Raw genomic sequence first — 21394 nt, forward strand, 5'->3', positions numbered from 1 at the left:
ACTGCAGTGTACACTAGCATGCTGTGCTGTAACTCCCCCATTTGGACACCGCTTGTGCAAACTAAAAGGGACATAGTTTGGGTTAATTTAGGGCTTGTCTACATGACCCTGCAGTGTGGACTACAGGGGCATGAGTTGCAGCGCACACCAAACTGTTGCATCGTAACTGCCCCATGCAAATCCTGCTAGTGCGAACTACAAGGTACCTAGTTCACGTTAACGTAATCCCCTTTCCAACAGGACCACCTTAATGTGAGCTAGCTAGCGCATGCTGCAGTTCACACCCCTGTAGTCCGAACTGCCGGGCCATGCAAACAAGCCCTTTTATTCTAATGAGGGCTGAAAGCTGAACAGTTTCATTTCCCCAAAATAAAACTGTGAGTAATAGCAAAATCAGCCCCTAAACCAGGTTGATGTACTGCAAGAGCATTGCTACTATAACAGAATTGACCTCTTTTTTTCAGACTTCCTATGTGCTATTGCTATTAGAAGTGATAATATTTCTTTCCTCAGCAGGCAGCCAAGTGTGCATTTTCTTTGCACCCATCTCAGCTTTTCAAAGCCAGTCAGGACCATGTAGGCTGGTACTACGGTTCCCCATGAACCAATCAGCATGCTTGTTGAAGGCCGGTTTTCCCCTGCCCTGGGCGCGCTTGCACTTCCATCACATATTTCAACTCTCCAGCAAAGTGAAGCAATAGGTCACTCCCAGTTCCCAATCTTCTGTGCTGTAAACAAAGCTTTCAAGGCTAGTGACTGAACCTGCAAGAGGCAGAGTAAGTCAGCCAAGCTGCTCAGCACTTCACAGGCGTGGGTCCTTGCTGGGGACAGGGTGACTGAGCGCTGAGAGCTGTGTTCTTTGCTAGACAGTCCCTGACTTGTCAGATCTCAGGCAAATCACTTCGGCCAAAATGTTCAACAGTGGAGACCTCGATTTAGGCAACTACTCCGTATGTAGGCACTGATATAAAGGGGGCCACATTTTAGAATTGCTGAGCTCTAGCTCAAATGTTCATTCAATGGCAGTCTAAACACAGAAAGTATTGAATCAGTTCAGTCTTTGGTCAGGTTTGAGAATGAGGTATCTGCTGCTTATGTACCTCCTACTTACCACAAAGAGGTTCCAGCAGTCACTAAAAGCCGATGGCCATACATCTAAGAAATGTATTTTCATGGAACACCCAAGACGGGTCCATGGTTCTTGACCCCATTCTTGGCAGATAACCCTGACACCACTTTAAGATGCAGTCTCTGGGTGAGTGTTTCATTGACGGTAAAGCCAGGGGAAAACCTATTAGCTTATCTCGTCCAGCCTTTTGCCAGTTCATGATTGTTCCCTACAGTGGATTTAGGCCCAGATCTTTAAAGGACTTTGCCATTGCTCAGCTTTCCATTGGCTGAGGCGATGGAAGTCCTGAGCCTGACATTACAACTGGGAATCAACAGATAATTGAGTAACTTTTAAACAGAACATCAAAACTATTTAGCAAATGAAAGAGTTACTGGAAAAAGAATGTGTAATTTTATTACATTTTAAAAAGTTTACAAACAAATCCTGAGTTTATACAAACTATACATTATCTTTACATGACTCAGACTCGTTAAAGGAACATACCAGTGCAGCTAAGAAACGTTTTATACAATCCAGTGTAAAAGCTCCATAACATTCAGTTATCTCACTAACTGTTGAGTAAGATCTTGCCATAACTTTCTGTGAGGAACAGTTGCAAAATATGGCCCTAAAATAGCATCCATTGTCCCATGCCACAACTTAGTTAAGAAAAGACAACTCATAGGGCTGCCACCAATGTGCAGTCCAGAACTTCTGTGTGTTAAATTCCCACCAATATACGCAGGAGTTGGCCCAAGACTATAAAACCATTCATGAAGATGAAATGGGGAAGGGCAGCAGGGATGGGTTTTGTTTTTTTCCCCCCCACAGAGAGTTTTTCCCCTGTCCTACCAGGTATTAAAAAGCCTGGCACAAAATGAAGAAATTGGCTCCTTTTCCAATCGCCTGGATTCCATCTCCCGCCAGTCCTGTCTCCCTCTCACCATTACCTCCATTTAGCTGGTCTTATCCCACCCTCCATCCCTTTTTTTTTTTAGGCTGGTTCAATCATCCCTTACCCCTTTTCTTTATTTGGTCCTCTCTTCATCCCCTCTGAAGAGATTCTGGAAGCAGAGAAATGTCAGCAGAAAGATATAAGTTGTTTGAAAGAACATGAAGGCTCATCTCAAGGTGGGCTGCCTTTAGGCAAAGGAATGAGAACATATGAGTGTGTTTCAGAAGTTGGCAGAGACCAGGGTTCTGTGGTTGCTCATGACCAGATGACCGTCTCACTAACCTTTCAAGTTCAACAGGAAGATGCATTGCCTCAAGTGTTTTGCACGTGGCTGGTATCAGCCAACCAACGTGTGACAGTGTGGGAAAGCTATTCCAATGAGAAACATTAGCCCCGATGGGTAACTATGTGCAGTCACCAGGACCTGTCCTAGAATTTAGGGTCTGCAAAGGGCTGGCCATCAGATTAAACTAGAGTAGGCTACCCCAGGCTGCCTTTGACCTCCAAGGGCTGTTCCAGCAGCCAGGAATAGCTGGAATGCAGCTGTACTTTGGTCCTTATACCCGAGGGAGATGGTGGAGTCTCTATGCCATTCTGGGTTTCCTCTTACCAAGGGGAAATTTTCAAGTAGTTGATGAAGCTAGTTTTCAGCAGCTGGTTGAGCTAGCTTTGAGCTACTTTGCAACACCAGAATGAGGTGCAAGAATCTAGCCTTACAATTTTTGGAGTATGTAAAGGCATCTCCAGCTTCTCCCATTTAATCTAATTTTTCCCATTTCCAGTCCCTCTTTGCGCAGGAAATCATTATGATTATTATCAACGGGAAATCAACATCTCGCCACTCAATTCAGTAGGATCAGAATTTTGATAACTAAATACAGAGGCTAGCAGCTAAACATGTGCTGATACACTGAAATTGACTTGTCTAGCACGCCTTGTTCTTTGAGACTCTGTAAATGTGGTCCATGAAACAATGTGAAGTTGTGATTTCATACTGAAGTTGTGATTGTTGAACAGTCTGTTTCTACTATCATGTTGGGAAGGGTAAGTGAGAGATCTCAGAACTCTGAATCCAATTCCTGAACATGAATAGGACAGAGAATACATATTTGTTTTCAAAATCAAAACTTTCAATTCCAAATCTTTTGCTTCACAAAAGCATTGTGTGTAGTTTGACCTGTATTTTGTGTTAATAATTTGGGCCCTCAGGTTTTTCTATAGCTTCCCCATAGTCAGTTCCATTCATTCAGATATGTCAGTTTTCAGATCTCATTCAAGACCAGTTAAAAATCTGTTTGCATATTTCCACAAGTCATTTTTCAGGATTTCTGTGCAGCAGATTGAACCTATTTAAATGTATGTGGATTTTTGTGAAGCTGTTTTGTTAAAAGTCATTCACATTTTCTACCTGTAATTTCACCTTTCCCTGTAATTTTTTTCCCTTCTGTCATCTTATTTAAAGGGCTCTTCATCAACAATAAGTGAACAACAGATTTGGGCGAAACACCATAAGAAAGCAACATTATCACTCCAGATGTGATTAGTGTAACAGCTGACAAAAACGCTGCCACCTGTAAATTCATAGGATTGGGTAAATATGCCGGGATTTTCATGCCCCTATGTCAGTATGCTTCCATCTGTAGGCTGAGCTATCTTGCTAATGTTCTAAACCCTAGTGTTTACGAGGTGAAAAACTCCAACACTGGACTTTGGTAGTTCAAACTCAGCATGCCAGCTGCAGTTTCAGATACAGTGGGCATCACAAAAAGAATCACCTTATCCACAGCTATAGTTCACCATTCCCATAGACTTAATTTCTTCACGCTGTGTGGGAAGTGTGGTTATTATACAGTTTTATATGATGGAAGCACCCCCTGTTTATTTTTTAAGGGTGATGGCTGTAGCGTGATCTTCTTTACACCCGTGAAGCTTCATCCTACATAACTCTTAATGGCTTGTTTAACGGGAGCAGAATCAGTCCATTTGAACAGCATTTGAATGGACCTGCTTAACTACAAGCATTTGGACCTCATTGTCTACTGTTTTCAATGGTCCTCAGAAGCTCCAATATAATTTTCCATTCTGTAGCTCTGAGGAAAGCTAGTGTAGTTGCTAGTTTTTTTCCTCATTCATAAAGCAGCAAATAAGATGGGAAAATTCAGTAATGCTTTTCCTCTTCTTAACATTACCTGTGAAAATAATGAAAGCACAATATTAGTTCTGTGCCCTTTAGCTTCATCACCAATTATCATCACCATGAAATCAAAGCTATCTTGCTCACACTGGTGTTAGTGACACTGCCGTCAGTAGGGTTATAATTCTGATTTAATTCAGTGTATGCGAGATTGGAATCAGGCTCACACAGTTTTAAAATGGCTTGCAAATTTATTGCCAGGGAACTGGGCAAACAAACTGTGGAATCAGAGTCTGCAAACTGCTTTACACTTCAGAGCCAGAGTCTTGATTTACAGTCTCTGAAAAAACTAAAAGACCCAGTATCTAATAATAAAATGCAGTGGAGAGAAAAGAGGGCCATTCAATGACCAGAATGCATAAAGATTTTGTGCTCTGAGCAGGTCTGGTAACTCAGGAGGGTGAGTGGAAGATGCTGAATATATCATGCTTGGCTAACAGTATATATGCTTCCTGCAGCATGATGTCGAGTAAAGCGTTAACTGTATGGAATAGTAGCACAGTATCAGAGATGCCCGCTGGATACTTTCATAGAAACCACCTAGGATTAAGATTTACAGCCTGAATCCATATTGCCTCCCAGCCACAAACTAAATGGAGAAGGGAAAAAGGGACTAGATATGATCTAACTAGATATGATCTAACTAGATATGATCAAGTCGTCTCTTGTCAAATCACTCCCCCGCCTCACTTTCCAAACTACTGTGCCTTCCCACTGTAGATCCTCTGCGTTTTTTACTAAGCATGAAAGGAAACAGTAGAAAATACTGTGAACATTTTTTCTAAACATGTTTGTAGAACTGGAAAATTTAGGCTGTCAATCTGTGGCGAAGCTCCCACTTTGTAAGGCAACATTTGAAAGAATACACTACACAGTGGGCTTAATCCTGAAATTCTCACCTCAAACCAAATGGAAGGAATCAGTGACGACTTTGCCTAAGAAGCAACTTTGCCTGTGTAAGGATTTGGGGAATACCCATTGTGTTTTTGGAGCAAATCCTGGGAGCGTGTGGGTTGGTGAAAACCTCTTGGTGGAGCAGAGCAGCAGGACAGTGCATGTGTTGCATGGTGTTCAGAAGATCTTCCAGAATCGCTAACTAGACCCCATCATGGAGGTGGGGCTTGGCGACCATGTGAGTGCTGATTTCAAATGTAGTCAATTTTTTCCCAAGGCATAACAGGAGATAGCTCAAATCTTTACATGTTGACAGACTCTTCTCTCAAACTTTGTAAGATCCATAGTGACTACCGGCCACTTACTGGCTTTCCTATCATTTGGTTTTTGTTTTTTTCCCCCCCACAGCAGGGCTTCCCTTGGGTTCACTGGAGAGAACAAGGATCTTGGCATTAAAGCTGATCCCTTTCCCCATGTCTCTAGGACTCCATGAAAACCAACAGTACTCCCTTAAAACATTGCCTTTTCCCACCCTCATCAAAAAGGACTCTTGCCCCTCAGGGCCCAAATTGTTGCAACCCAGCAATGTCCCTGTCCCCACACGAAGAGCCTCTTAATAACCAACTCCCCAGACAGAGTGTCCAGATCACAGGGTTTAAAAAAAATAAAATAGTTCAGCTACCTTCTCAGGATCAGCTGATTCTACAGCAAACTGATTCTAGAATCTAGCTGTTGAAGATGCTCAAGAACTCCATAGGGAATAGTAGGATTCCACATCCTAAGAGACAGTGAATTGAAAAGGAAAACAAAAGATTAGCAGAATTTTTAACTTGCAAACTTCCATTGCTATTTCTCTGCAACAGCTGCCTTTCATTTTCAAATATATTTGAAGTTGTTACATTTCATCCCTCCCTCCTTTTGTTTTAATGACCACAAATGGACTTACTGTATTCTTTTCGGTGGAAGAAAGAGAGGAAGGGAAAACCATGCACTTAGAGAGTCCTTTGTGGCTCAGGTCATAGAATGGGTTACATTCACCTCTTTGGGAGCAGTATTGAGTTCCCACCAAAAACCCTGACCCTGAGGGTTTGTCAGAAGTGACAGCTCCGCTCCCCCAGAGCATTGGTCAGCCACCAAAAGGGGTTGCCCATCTGCCTGCCTTTCAGAACTGGCAGCCTCACACGCCACAAAAAGTTGATGTCATGTGAAGTATTAACATATGCAAAGTTAGCTAGAACACAATGCAATGGGCAAGCCACAACCGGCTTACTTTCTAATTCTACCCCTTAGTTAACAGCTCCCCCCCACCATTGTTAGGGGAGAGGCGGGAGACTGCAGCCACTGAGAAGGAGCATACAGCGTGCCATAAAAGCACAGAAGAAGGTGAAAGGAAAAGGCTAGAGTACATCTGAAAATGGTAACTTTTCAACTGTTTGCTTCGAGTTCCTGGTTATAGAATTGACCAGACAACTACATCCCTGCTACAGAATTCTACCAAATGGTTTAGCGGAAAGTGCTTTCTATATTTGTACAGGAGTTTAGTACAATTTCTATAGAATCTGATTTCATCCCAAGTAAGAATTTTATAAATCCCCATTACATTCAAAAGCACTAGTCCAGAGGAGTTAATTGCTCCCTGTTCTGGTGAGCCTGTGGGGATCCTGAGCGGAGATAGGACATAGGGAGGAGGGCTCTAGAAATCCATCATAAAAAGGGCAGTGACAAGGCTATTGGGTCTCATAACTGTCTTGAGAGTTGTCCTATACTGTAGATCTTACATTAGAAAGCATGTATTTTTACTGTGAACAAACCTTAGCTTGAATGCTGTTATCAGAAATGGACCTGAGCCACAAAGTTCAGTTCCAGACATGGATTTCCCCAGATAGGAGTGTTTGGATCCAGGTTAATATCCCTTCTCTAGCTATTATAAGGGCAGATTTGTTTAAGATTAAATTAACGGTAAGTCCATTTGTTAGTGCTGTAGCAAAGGCCAGTTTAAAGTTAGTTATGTGACTACAATCCCTGATGCATCCGATGAAGTGAGCTGTAGCTCAAGAAAGCTTATGCTCAAATAAATTGGTTAGTCTCTAAGGTGCCACAAGTACTCCTTTTCTTTTTGTGGATACAGACTAAGACGACTGCTACTCTGAAACCTGATGTAGGATAGGTGCCCAAGTAAGTTAATTCCATAGCCCAACACCCTCGGCAGTGCCTTTTAAAATGCAGGCTTCGACTAGACATTTCAGCATCAGACACTGCACTTTTAAAAAAAGTTTCATTGCTTTGTTTTGTTTGCAGCCCCTAGAAGATGAAGGCTGTGTCAGACTGGCATTAGCACAGTTTTCTTGGGGCCTGTGAACTAAATGCTATTTGCAATGTTTTTTAAGCCTGGTATTTGAGCTCTGGAAGTGAGTACAGAAATGTAAATCCAGTCAGTGCCACACAAAGGAAAACGAAACTAAATGCCATTGTTTGACTTGATAGCAGAGTTCAAATAAAACATTTTAATAGTGAGGATTTCATATGAAGTGTAACAGGCTGTCGAGGGGAAGTGTGTGAGGACAGTAAACCTTTACTTTCCAACACCAGTGGCATGCAATTCCCAAATGGAAGAGTAAAGGTTTACTGTCCTCACACACTTCTCCTGACAGTTACACTTCATATGAAATCACCACTATCAAAATGTTTTAATTGACTATGCTGTCATTACCAAACAATGGTATTTAGCCTCTCAGATTATAGTGCTAATGCTCGCTGTTGGCTTTTTAAGGTACGTTCCCACGTACAGACACTGGGGGCCAGACTGTGACTGTGGAACATCAGCTTCCCCTTGCGTCCTTTTGGTTGGGAAGAACCCTAGAATGCAGAGTGGCCCCATTAGGCAGGAGGTGGGTCACATCTCCCCCCTCCCAGCCCACACAGCAGGCCAGGTACATTGTGGGGAGCAAGCTGCATGGTGGAAAGCTCTATGCAGGCTGTGTAAATGGCACAGCCTAGCCCTTGTTGTCACAGAAGGGGTTAGAACCAACCGAGTGCAGTGAAGACATTTCTGTCCAGTCAGTTGCTACTTTTGGATTAGTGATATTTTTGGTTCCTGTTGCAAATATGGTGAATCCACTGACCAGCATCAGAACAAATCACAACCCAGTTTATATATCTAAGCGACAACGACACAGTCCAGAGACTTACGCCACACTCTTGATGTGGGGGCATTTTCTGAGGCTATCAGTCAGCTTCTGGGCTCCGGCATCAGTTATCTTGTTACACTGAACACTGAAGGCAAAAACACATTTTCTGGCTGTTAGTCTAGGACACACTAACCATCACAGTAATCAAACATCATCCTTGAGATAAAAGGAGATATGGGGATTAATTAAAAAAAATACAATTAGTCCTCAAAGGAAAACTCAGGTTGCCATCTGGTCCTTGATTAAGACAGTTGATCTCCTGAGCAATCATCCCTTCGGCCCACCCAAGTTCTCCATACTCCTAATATTCCACCTTCCTCTACCACTTTTCTCCCATCCCAAACTCAATCTTCTACTCTGATAAATGTTCTCCCGTCCAAAGTTGAGTTGTGGGGCCTGGAAAATCCCACTCCCACCCCCACCTCCATTCCACCTCCACCCCACCAGCTTCCTTTCCTCCTGATTTTAGGAATCTAGTACTGGCAAGACTAACTGTGACACGCTGCACAGTTAATTATAAAGCATCTGAAGTGCTATAAAGTGCTAGAAGTTACCACAAATCCCTTCAGACTCTGTGTGGTTTAGTGGCTCCCAGACATACAGTTATATCTGGAACTGTCCCTAAAATCTTTCTAATTGCTGGTAACTACACCTGGACCCAGCACACACACATTTCTCCTGTCTGAGGAAACTGGGGAAGGAAACTGCTCTTTTTTTTTTTTTTAAATAAAACAAATGAGTCAGATAAGCCTGTAAGTGCCCTTAAGAATCTCACTGGTAGGGTGATCAGACAGCAAATGTGAAAAATCAGGACGGGGGTGGGGGTAATAGGAGCCTATATAAGAAAAAGACCCCAAAATGGGGACTGTTCCTATAAAATCGGGACATCTGGTCGCCCTACTCACTGGCCCTCTCAAAATCATGTGGCTATCACTGTTTGTAGTGGGTAAGAATTGTTTATGTTCTGAAAGGGGGAGCAGAATTGTCTTTCAGGCTTAACTATAAATACTAATGTTTTATTAGGCTCCATCTTGTAACCATCCCTCCAAGCTTATGTCGTATTCATTGCCCCCTGTGTTTCCTCTTCCTATCCCAACCTGTCACCACAAAGCTTTCCCCAGTTATTCCCCTCAAATTCTCTCCTTCCCCATTCTTCCCATTCCTATGAACACAGCGGTGCAAATTCCCAGTTTTCAAGCATTTGAAACTCCTCAGCTGAAGGTAACAGCAATAAAATATTAATCTTCAAGATAAGATTTTATAGTATCTAAGCAAGCTTTTGTCCCCCCTTTATCCTCTTTGAAGATTTCCTACTTACTGTAACACCCTTAAAGATGCCATTGCAGGAAGTATTCTTGCTATATTTTCCGCTCCAGCATCACAAATGTAGTTATTGTACAAACTGCAGAAAACACAGACAGCAGGATCACCATTAAATAAAGCAAAATGTTCACTAGTAGTTAAAGAAAAGAATTCCAGACATTAGGGTATGATTAATTCTTATTAATTTGCAACCATTCTGTAGATTGTGGTTTCAAGATATTTTAAATATCAAATTACAGTCCTATTGAGAGTCAGGTATTCCCCTTGTTCAGTTTACAAACACAAATCAAAAATAGGATTAGATATTAAATGGATAATGAGAACAACTTTGGCTATACTAGATATGATTTAAAAACCTGCAGAGGCTAAATCTTTATGCTTCAGGGCACAAGGGTTAGGAAGAAGCTTCCCTTAGAAGCAAGTTATTCCATAATTGAACTGTAGGGTTTATTGTGCTTTCCTCTGAAGCACTTAATTCTGGCCCATGTCAGGCAGGATACTGGGCTAAATGAACCATATACCCTGTGTCAAGTCCCAGCCTGTTGGGTGTAGTCTAGGCCTTGATTCTGCCGAGTAGACCCCTGCAAAGCTTGTCACAGGATTGGGGTCCTGGATAGCAGTTCCATGTGCGGAACTATTGTATCTCCATATCAGATTAAATTTTACATTTATCTTCTCCCAAATAAATAAGATCCGGTGCTGCTGGTGTATAGGAACTATCAAGACAGAGGCCTCAGTCCTGGAGCCCTTACTCAAAGGAGCAGTCCCACCACTTTCAGTGGGACTAATCATATGAATAAGGCCTGAAGCACCAAGCCCATAGTGAACTCATTACAGTATGCGGGCATTATTCATTCCAAGTATAGTCATTATCTTCCGAACTAAGGCACAGGGACACTTTATACAAAACAATAAAATAGAATACAAACACTCACCTAAGTGTCTTTAACGAGGATAAGGAAGGAAGAGCAGTAGCTAGTTGCTCTGCCCCCAGATCTGTTATCTTGTTCTGTGATAAGCTATTACAAATAAGATGTTCTTGTTAATAGAGTTTAATACAACCAGGACATCACAATGTTGGGTAATTTTTTTCCATGTTGCTCTATAAATTTGACACTGAGATGCAACATGAGAATGTGACCCTATAACCACCATTTTCCCATCCCAGAATCATTTAAGATAATGTTGTCCTTCCAGATTATCCCAGAGAAGACTGGGTCAATGTGGAGCAGTCCTGAGGGAAGTAACCAATATTTCTTTTGAAAGCAGATAAACCAGATAGAGGATTTAACCCTATTTGAAAAACAAAAGCCTGAAATCTCCTCTTGGTGACTTTCAGTGTCTAATGTATCTAAACGAACAAAATATATATATATTGCTCATTAGGCTAAACCCTGCCATCCATCCACACTCAAAGTCACCACTGACTCCAATGGGTATTTCACATCTGGAGCAATGGCAGGATCAGACATTAAGAAATTTCTCTTACTATTTACTTAACATTTTATATATTTCTCTGTAGTTCTTGTAAAAAAATTGATAAGGCAACCTTGGGAAAAATTAACTGCTTGCCTTGAAGCGGAATTAGGAAGCCCCAAAGCACAATCCCAACTCTGAGTGCCATAGGATTAAACTATTTCTCCTTCCTGGCTCCCAGAAGTTGGCACTGTTAACCTTGCAACTTACTTCAATGTTTCCAGTGATGTCAGCTCAGACAATACTTCACAGAGGCTTTTTGTTCCTTCATCTCCTATTTCATTTTCACTCAGAGCATCCAAGCTGCAGGACCACAAAGCAAGACATTACTAGGTTTCCTTTTAACTATTTTCTGTCCATTGACCATCTAAGATATCTGCTCATAAATTTGAGAGGCTATTTCTTTATAATGGACCCAGGCAATCAGGTAAGTGCAGGACTTAAATTCAGCCAGAGCTGTCTGGAGTGGAGGCCTGGTAAATATTTTCAAACCCTCTGGAGTTTTTATAGCATGTTGGGGGGAGGAGCACACTGCGGGAAATACTCTATAAGAATTTAAGCCCTGGGTAAGAGCAATCTTGCGTATTGGAGCTCTTCAAATAAGCAGCTCTCGTTGCTTTTCAAACTCTGAGCCTAAGAAGATTTTAAAGAGTAGAACTGCATGACCCACTTCCTTTGATATGCAAACAGCAGCACTTAATGCCCCACTTACACTACAAAATGAACGTTGTTAAACCAGTTATGAAATAGTTGCATCCCAACTGCATTTCCTCCCTACATGTACAGAAAAAAAAAGATGCGATAACAATCATCTCCACTGCTTCCCCTCCTGGATTAGGGAGGAGAAAAACTGAACATCTTCTCACTGCACTTCCCTCGGGTGGAAGGGATTTTAGGTAGGGTGACCATATGTCCCATTTTGGCCGTGACAGTCCCTTTTTTAAGTCCTGTCCCGGCCGTCCTGACCTTTTTGGCAAACGGGACAAATGCAGAGTTTTGCCAAAAAAGTGGTGGTGCGACCCCTAGCAGGAGGTGGAAGAACTTGCAGGGGGGGCACGTGGCAATGTCAGGCCAGCCCTATGCAGGAGGGAGGGCTCAAGAGCAACTCTGTCCTGGCCGGTCCCACATGGGTGGGCGGCAGGGGGTATTGGGTTGGCCCCATGCACCAGGGGTGGAGAAGGGGGCCTTGGGAGGGCCCCATGTGGGTGGGTGGCAGGGTAGGTTCAGGCTGGCCCCAGGTGCTGGGGGATGAGGGGACCTTGGGCTGGTCCTCGTGGGTGGGAAGCTCAGGGAAGGCTCAGGCTGACCCCATGAGTGGAGGGGAGTGGGAGGCCTTGGGCTGGCCCCGCACAGGCAGACAGCAGGGGGGCTCGGGCTGCCCCATATGCAGGGAGGAGAGAGTGGCTTTTGGCGGGCCCTGTGGGGTGTCCCATTTTCCCTTTGGGAAAATATGGCCACCCTAATTTTAGGAATCTGGATTTGAGGCCAATCTTAATCTCCTCCTAATCTTATAGGCCACACTGGGAGCCATGGAGCAGGAGCCCCTTTGAATTGTGCTGGCCTTTCCCTGAAGCATCAGAGATTGACCACTGATAAGGCAGGATCTGGGACATAATGGGATAATGAGCTGAGCCAGTAAGGCAGGATCCTGGAAGCTGTTTACTGTTAAGTTCCACCCACCACTTTCCATGGACAGTTGGGGAAAAAATATTACTCACTCTAAATGCTGAAGAGATGGGAATGCTGCAAGAATTTCAACAAGCTTTAAGAATCCCTGAAGGCCGCTGGCTGGACCCAGCCTGCAAGGAAAAAACTATGGTCATTTCACAGTACATAAACAGCACAACATGTGATTTTGGTTTTGTTACCAGCATCCATTTTTCCATACCACAGACAAGATTCTGCAATTGTATTTAAGCAAAACTCTTTACTGCCTCTTTAGCTCTGCTTTGGCAGCTGCATAATATGGCCCTACAACATTAGATCAAATATAGCAGAGGTTCACACAGGGGAAGTTTTGCACACATGTTCCTCTCCCTCATTTTTCTTTGCAACATGCTTTTCATTCATATCTGATCTCACCTTGCTGTGTATTTCCTGCTATTTCAGATTTCTCTCATTTTAAGTATTTAAAACCTGATCAAGGTTATTTTTGTCTCCCCTCTTCTTAAAAGAAAATTCTACCACTGGCTGCACTTAACTCCCATTTCAATCAACAGGTCACATGCCAGTTCATCTTACACCAGTGTAAACTGAGTAAATCCATTGACTTTAAATGTTCTTACTCCAGATTTACACCAACTTAACAACAGAATTGACCCTTGGTTTTTAATCAGTCCTTGTTCACACCAAACTCATTGATTTCAGTGGGAATTCAGTTGAGTAAGGACATCTAGATTTGGACCCAGAATACAGACAAGTTTGGGGAAAGAAAAGAAGAGGAAATGGGGAGAGAAAATACTGAGAATTCAGAGGTGGGGCCAAGCAAAGAGAAAGCTGCTAGACTTAACTTTAAATTCTATGTAGGCAGCAGGGAGTGGAGGATGTGGTCACATGTTCTCCATTATACTGGTACAATCCCCACTGAAGTAGTTTTTCTGCACTGGAGGCTATATTATCTACTACAGTAGTGTCACACTGGTGCAACTGAGAGGAGAAATCGGCCCCCAATTACATTAAAAACAAATATTTGGATGTAAGCGCCATGGAGCGAATGCCATAAGAGTGATTCACACTGGATGTTTAAGTGTGCATAAGTTAATCCTTCCTTCCAATTCAACATTATTTCTTCCTATTCCTTTCTCAGAAAGAGGGAAGCAAATAGTTTTTAGTCAGCAGATATACACTGACACCCAGTATTTGCTGTCACCTACATGACATAATCAGCTAGAACAGATGGCTTAGCACAGGCACTCATTCATGTCAAGAGACTTAGATGGGAAAGTAGAGCAGTTTCGTGCAGGAATCTTTTCCCAAGTGGTTGGATCATGGCCAAAACATGGTACAACACTAACATAGACACTGAGTAATGATGCAGCTCAGCTGGCTTAATGTGAATGGAAAGGGACCTCATTTGTTTGTCAGCCATTGGATTACATCATCGAAATTTAGCGTGAATGAGAAATGGAAAGTGACATTGCTAATAATGAGGGAAATATCTTCAGTGTATTTTACAGCTGAAGGAACAAGATCCTCAACTGCTGTATAACAGCATAGCTCTGTTAAAGTCAATGGAGATATGTTGATTTACAACAGTTGAGGGTATGGCACTAGGAGTTTCTGGGTTTTGCCCATAAATTAATAATTCTAGTTTAGATCAGCAAAATACAGATAAAATGGGGTTTACTTCATATTTTTACCATAAACTTACTGTAACAAACTTTAGATAACATAAATGATTATTTTTAGAGTCTTATAAACTTCAGAAGTATTTCAGCAAATGGGGAGGGGTGTTACTTACGCAAATTCTAGTTTTCTGAGGTTTTTGATAGCAGGAATTTCATTAATATTGCAGCCAAATGCATCTTCCATGCTAAATAAACCATAATGGAATAATTGTATCTATTAGAAACAGTTTTTAATAACTAAAAAAACCCCATTGTTTCACAAAGAATACTTTGTGCAGAGCCAGGTTATTTGCTGTAAGGGTTTATTAGAAATAGCATTTTCAAAACAAAGTATTGTTTGATCTTAACAGGAGGAAGAAAATAAAATATAGCAGAAAAAGTATTTTTAAAACTACAGTATAGATCAGGGATCGGCAACCTTTGGCACGTGGCCCGTCAGGAAAATCCGCTGGTGGGCTGGGCTGGTTTGTTTACCTGCACTGTCTGCAGGTTCAGCCGATTGCAGCTTCCACTGGCCGCAGTTCGCTGTTCTGGGCTAATGGGAGCTGCGGGAAGTGGCGTGGGCCGAGGGATGTGCTGGCTGCCGCTTCCAGCGGCCACCATTGGCCTGGAACAGTGGACCACAGCCAGTGGGAGCTGCAATCGGCCGAACCTGCGGATGCTGCAGGTAAACAAACAGTCCCGGCCTGCCAGCGATTTCCCTGACGGTCTGTGTGCCAAAGGTTGCCGATCCCTGGTATAGACAGTCTGTGTGCATAAAGGCTTAGATAGGCCTATCTTTCCCCTGACTGCTTTGCCTCAGGGGACTCGGGGTCCAGTGTGCTCTGCAGCAGTGTCTGCCTAAAGGTCTTAGTTCCAGTTTTTCTCACTTGGATCACTCTGGGGTTACAAAGTAGGACACCAAACCACCCACTCCTCCAGGGCCAAGCTAGGTGGTTGAGTTCAGCATAGCCAGAGGTAAAACTTCAAAGTGAGTAACATCTGCAGTGTCAGGAAGTTGGGACTATCTGGAGCTAATGTCCTCTCTCCTGCCTACGTGCAGCTAATCTCTGCTTGAATGAACCCCTGTAATCATATAACAAACAACAAACAGATGGAACACACAACATTCACAAAATACAAGATCAGAACAGTGACTTCCAGTAACTGCTTTGATTGTGCATGCTTGAAATTGTAATTAGCCCTCCGGCTGGATCATCTGAAGGGACTGAACCCAGGACCTCTGCTTCTGAAAGTACAAGCCTTTGCTGTCGGAGATAAAAGACTGGCTCTCTTAGCTGACAGCCAATAGCAGACTCTAGCCACTACAGGGCAGAGCCACACTGACAACGTGGGATATATAATTAAAAGGGATTAGAAGATAAGGGATTTAAAAATTATAGGTAAAAGGCCTGAACTAAAATAATCAAATTGCCAACCGTCTTCTTTGTGGGCATTTCAGTACAGAGATTGAGTGGGACCCTCACCCCCCACCTCCAAACTTTCACGATGTATTACAGCAGAAAAACATGGGTGGGGCAACAGAGCATTTCCTGCATTTCCAAATGGAGGACTTCACTCTCTTGGACTGTTACTAAACCAGGGCCTTTCATAATTTATAAGCACTGAAGTGTAAATACGTCATTAATTCTGATAGGATCTTACCAGTGGATCATTTTCTCTTGTACTCGTACAAGGTCAGAAAGGTCACTGATGTCCTTCATAGTTTCTGCCTTAAAGGGATCAATACCAAATTTCTCAACTGAAATCTTCAGCAGCTCATATTCCTTTGTTTGCTCTAAGGACTCCCACAGCCTGACTGTATCACTAAGGGAGGCCCTGTAAAGTGTCAAAACACAAGTTTATTGAGTCGCTGCCCTTGCATGAAAAGGTGTGTCCCACTATAATGCTCATGACACAATTACCAACAAGAAATAACTAACCTAAATGATGTCACACTCTTTAGGCCAACCAGGTGTTTCAGCCCTTGTAGGTTAATGCCGCTGTTCCTCAAATCCAAGGAAAACTCCTTTGGGGATCTTTTTAAAATAAAATGCAGCACATAGACATCAGGGGGTGTAAGAAGAGTGCCCAGAAAAGAAAGTTCAGCCTTGAGCCTTAAAGCCACATGCTGCAAAAGATAGCTGTCCTGTGTTTCATAAACACAGTGGAGCAGCTCAAGTAGTTTTTCTGGATAGAGATCACTTATCTGTATTTTTTTAATATATTTTAAGAGTGTCTTCTGCTTCTTGGTTATGATTTTCATTACATGCTCATCTGAAAGAGAACAGAGGTATGGATCATGCTGGAGATACAATAACCCAGGCAAGAATCGAGGCACCAAATCTAACCAATTATGAGGCTTTTTCTTCCTGGCTGGTAGTGAGAGGTACTTTGTGAGGCTTTTATCCTTGATCTCTTCTGTGAGCACCAGATGAAGCGCACTCAAAAAATTTTGGATAACAAAATCTGAGAACACACTCCCAAATTCTTCCTCCCTGTTTCCCGAATGTTTTGGGAACGTAAATGGCAGTACTAAGCCATATTTCAGAGCAAACTCCTTAACTTCTTTAGAGGGAAAAAGACTGCTCTTCAGGGCATTTTGATTCTTTTCTCCAAGATACCAGGCTAACTGAGCTAGCCTGGTAATGTGCTGTTGATTTCCTATGGCTGTCACATCTGTTTGTGTAGGTATCAGCTTTTGCTGAAGGTATTTTACAAAGAGGCTGGTAAGTGTTGAAGGCAGGTCTTTGTCTCCCATTTCAAACATCATTTCGCAGAGAAAACAAATGAATCTACACATGACAGGGCTGTAGCAGTGACTGAACAGATATTGACAATCTGTGATTAATTTCACTGCATCATCACTGTATGGTAGCCCTTCAAAATATCTGGCTATATATGATTCTACCTGTTGTGGAGAGAACCCTATCATTTCGATAATCTTGTCCACTTTGGATAAATACTGATTAAATTTGTCTTTGGGTCTTGCTGTTAGCAATAAAGTACAGCCACTGAGTATCTTCTTCTGGAAGAGCCCTGCAAATAGCTCTCTGATGCTGTACAGCTCCTTGTAAGACTGGCAGTCTGAGTAATGTGTAAAGCCATCATGATCCTGCAACTCTTCGAAACCATCAAAGATGAGGAGGACTTTATCGGGATTTTGCAGTATGTACTCGAAGACTTCGTCGCTTCCCTCTCGAGGTTTGACAAAGAGCTCAAGAAGCAGGTCCTTCAAGCTGTATTGCTTTTCAGGCAGGCTCAGCCGTCTACACTCAAACCAAAAGACAAATTCAAACTGAGAAAACTTTCCATTGGACCAGTCTTGGCAGATCTTTTGAACAAGAATGCTTTTACCCATTCCTGCCTTTCCCAACACCACAACGACTTTCGTCTCTAGTTCTTTCCCTCCCAGGACTTGAAATATTTGGCTTCTTTCTATAGCTGCTTTTTCCTTCTCTTCTAAATTGTATATTACCAGCTCCTTCTCCATCACCTTGATGATATTTTTCCCACTCTTTGTTTCAGTTTGACCTTGCATGAGAGCCCCATCAATGTAAAGGTGATCAAGGGTTACTTCACGGTCCATGGCCATGAACTTGCACACATCTTGGAAATAATCCTTAAGTGACGTGCAGAAAGCTTCTACTGGCTCTAGAAAAACAAAAGCACAAGTGAGCTGAAGAATCAAGTATTTGAAAGGAAATATGGACTCAACATAACATTTAGATGTTTTAAATATGTAAGTTATAATGCTCTTTAAATGCACCAACATTCTGGCCCCTGGCAGTTTTCAGAAAACATTTAGTTCCTAAAATATAGCAATGATTGAATTCCACTCAGAAAGTTTTGAACAGCTCCACAACTGTTGTACAAAACATTTTCCCCACAACAGACAACTTATTCTAGAGCAAAAACTGATCTTTTGGTTTTCCACAAAATTTGCAAAGCAATTTAAGGTTAAAGGGGATTGAAACTCACTTGGTCTTTTGAGAATTTGTTCAGAAGGAACAACAGGAATCTGTGATCTCTCATTGGACATTTCTTCTTCATCTGGAGGAAAACAAGTAATCAATTTGAGAAACAGACTCTTAAACATTCACTGATTGAACTTTTCCAATTTCAGCAATGTGACTAGTTAAATGGGGTAGAACCTTGCTACATAACAATTGATGTCCTAACTTAAGGTGGAAATATTTGTCTATTTCAGTGATAAAAATGCACACAAATCATGTTAACTTATGACAGACAAAAGGCAAGAAAACCCTGCAGATAAAGCAGACGCTTCAGTCAGTATTCATCATTTCGCAAGGTTAATTATTGTAGCTATTACAATGTTACAGAAGAACATGACTGTTCTGATACCCTACATGGAGCAATGCCATGGAGAAACATTACAGCTCTATTCATGAGACCCACTGTCCCTTTCAAATATTAGCATTTTGGCTTGATTCATGTTCACATTTAAGACTTATTTATGTAATCAAAAGGAATAGCTTCAGCGTAACCACACAATTTTAGTTAGAGCTGAGTAGCTAGGTACGTAGGGTGAGCATTATATAAGGTAACATCCCTGGGAAAACTCAGTTGGGGGATTCACTCTGCATTATGTCATACATACAAAGTATTATAATTGTAAAGTCGGCATATAGGGGTTTTTAAATAGGGTAGTATCTACCTGTATGATCAGTCACAGCTGCAGTCTCTGGCATATAATCAAATGGGCCCATGGAGGGGTTTTTGTCAGGAGACCCCAAAATGCTTTGGACAGCCAAGTCCACTTGAGCTGAAATAATGCATTTGACAAGTTATTTATACAGTTAATGAAATTGTTATCAGTATTATCTCTTAATGACAGCAAAGAGTTAGCAGGCAAAATACTAAGGAGGACTCTGTCCACAGCATAATTTTAGTTAAGTCAAAAATTCTGAGAAACTCTTTCAACATGATTAAACAAACTATCCATTCAGGGAGTCAAATGCTGCCTCTAAAGGCACACTGTAGCCTCCATTAAAACAGATGGAAATTCCAGGAGTACATCCAAGGACTGCAATACTTTCTTACAGTGTTTTCTGAGTTGTGATGTCACATTGAACACAGCTGAGTGGGACAGAAATTCCTCTCAAAAGAGTCAGTGTCTAGAAATAGCTTACATTTGGGAAAAGACAATCCCTAATAAAGACATGTAAAGGTTACATTTTAAAAGGATTTAAGAATATTCAGTAATTTCCTGTTCGATGGGACAGCTCAAGGGACCTTTTCCCACGGATCCCTTTTCAGTAGAGGTGTTATACAATATTGTAAGAAACATCTTCTCTGGAATACACATTAACCATGGGCTTTGGTAAAGGCTCAGAAGACCTTTTCATCTCAGTGTCAGAAGTTCTGCCCAGAGGTCATAAATAGACATCTAGGACAAACTCAGACCCAACGGGAAGTGGTGTCTTCCTACAGGAGCTAACGGAGTTGAACCCCGATATCAGTCTGAGTTGCCACAGTTACCAACTCATCTGCCAGACTCTTTTCTTTGACATCACCCTTAGGGCTTGTCTACACAAACATGTAATTTGTGGCATGCTGGGATATGACTCTAACCCGCAGAAGCCTGATGTGCACTAACTATCTGCATGGGCCCTGCTGACGCGCACAAACAGTTCATTAATGTGAGTCATGTGAGAGTGAGTCCTACCATCGCTTCTGAGGAGTAACCTCAATCTAATTACCTTAACAAAGAGACAGGGAAGGGGTTATTTGATCATAGTCTATAAGTACCTTCATGGAGAGCAGACATTTCATAACAGAGGGCTCTTCAATTTGGCAGACAAAGGTGTAACAAGATCCAATGGCTGACAATTGAAGCTAAACAAATTCAGACTGGAAATAAGGCACAAATTAACAATGAAGGTAATTAACCATTGGAACCACTTCTCCGTCACTGGCCATTTTAAAATCAAAACTGGATGGTTTTTTTTAAAAGATCTGCCCCAGTTCAAACAGGAATTAATTTAGGGAAGTCCTCTGGCCTGTGTTATACAGGATGTCAGACTAAATGACGACAATGGTCACTTCTGGTCTTATCATCTATGAGTCTTTGGAAAACTATACGAGGCTGCAGATCTTCTATTGGGAGTCAGGAACTCTAGCTGCATCATCTGGACAGTGGGGTAAACTAGCGGCTGCTCCTTTGGACTTTACAGAGTAGAAACCCTACCAGCACCTCCTGCAGTAGCCTATTAATGGGCTTTGCTTTCCAGGAGACAAGGAAGTATGGCAGCCGCACAAGGAAACACCTTCACTGCCTCCAGACAACTTCACTTAGCTCAATTTTCTGCAGGGGAATGGAGTTCACTGTTGAAGGGAGATGTGGTGGCTGACTAGGAAAGGGTAAAGCAGAAGATTGTAATCTTCTAATGTAGTGCCCATCTTTAAAAAAGGGAAGAAGGAGGATCCTGGGAACTACAGGCCAGTCAGCCTCACCAAGGTCCCTGGAGAAATCATGGAGCAGGTCCTCAAGGAATCAATTCTGAAGCACTTAGAGGAGAAGAAAGTGATCAGGAACAGTCAGCATGGATTCACCAAGGGCAAGTCATGCCTGACTAATCTAATTGCCTTCTATGATGAGATAACTGGCTCTGTGGATGAAGGGAAAGCAGTGGACGTGTTGTTCCTTGACTTTAGCAAAGCTTTTGACACGGTCTCCCACAGTATTCTTGCCAGCAAGTTAAAGAAGTATGGGCTGGATTAATGGACTAGAAGGTGGATAGAAAGCTGGCTAGATTGTTGGGCTCAATGGGTAGTGATCAATGGCTCCATGTCTAGTTGGCAGCTGGTATCAAGTGGAGTGCCCCAAGGGTCGGTCCTGGGGTTGGTTTTGTTCAATATCTTCATAAATGATCTGGAGGATGGTGTAGATTGCACCCTCAGCAA

At 42.3% G+C, this 21394-nt stretch overlaps 1 protein-coding gene across 1 annotated transcript in view; it reads right to left on the reverse strand.

Annotated features, from left to right (window-relative positions):
- Nucleotides 1–4241: 4241 nt before the first annotated feature.
- CIITA (class II major histocompatibility complex transactivator) overlaps nucleotides 4242–21394 on the reverse strand; it is a 68151-nt gene continuing 50998 nt past the window's right edge. Inside the window, exons 11-22 of the mRNA XM_074964640.1 lie at nucleotides 19146–19253; nucleotides 18449–18520; nucleotides 16411–18121; nucleotides 16133–16306; nucleotides 14602–14673; nucleotides 12860–12940; nucleotides 11352–11444; nucleotides 10601–10684; nucleotides 9661–9744; nucleotides 8344–8427; nucleotides 5837–5932; nucleotides 4242–4255 (exon numbers count right to left, since the gene is read on the reverse strand). Coding sequence (XP_074820741.1) covers nucleotides 5857–5932; nucleotides 8344–8427; nucleotides 9661–9744; nucleotides 10601–10684; nucleotides 11352–11444; nucleotides 12860–12940; nucleotides 14602–14673; nucleotides 16133–16306; nucleotides 16411–18121; nucleotides 18449–18520; nucleotides 19146–19253 — 2639 coding nt within the window. The 3' untranslated portion in view covers nucleotides 4242–4255; nucleotides 5837–5856. The remainder of the gene's footprint in view (nucleotides 4256–5836; nucleotides 5933–8343; nucleotides 8428–9660; nucleotides 9745–10600; nucleotides 10685–11351; nucleotides 11445–12859; nucleotides 12941–14601; nucleotides 14674–16132; nucleotides 16307–16410; nucleotides 18122–18448; nucleotides 18521–19145; nucleotides 19254–21394) is intronic.

Source organism: Natator depressus, chromosome 10 (assembly GCF_965152275.1).
Source record: "Natator depressus isolate rNatDep1 chromosome 10, rNatDep2.hap1, whole genome shotgun sequence".
NCBI lineage: Eukaryota > Metazoa > Chordata > Testudines > Cheloniidae > Natator > Natator depressus.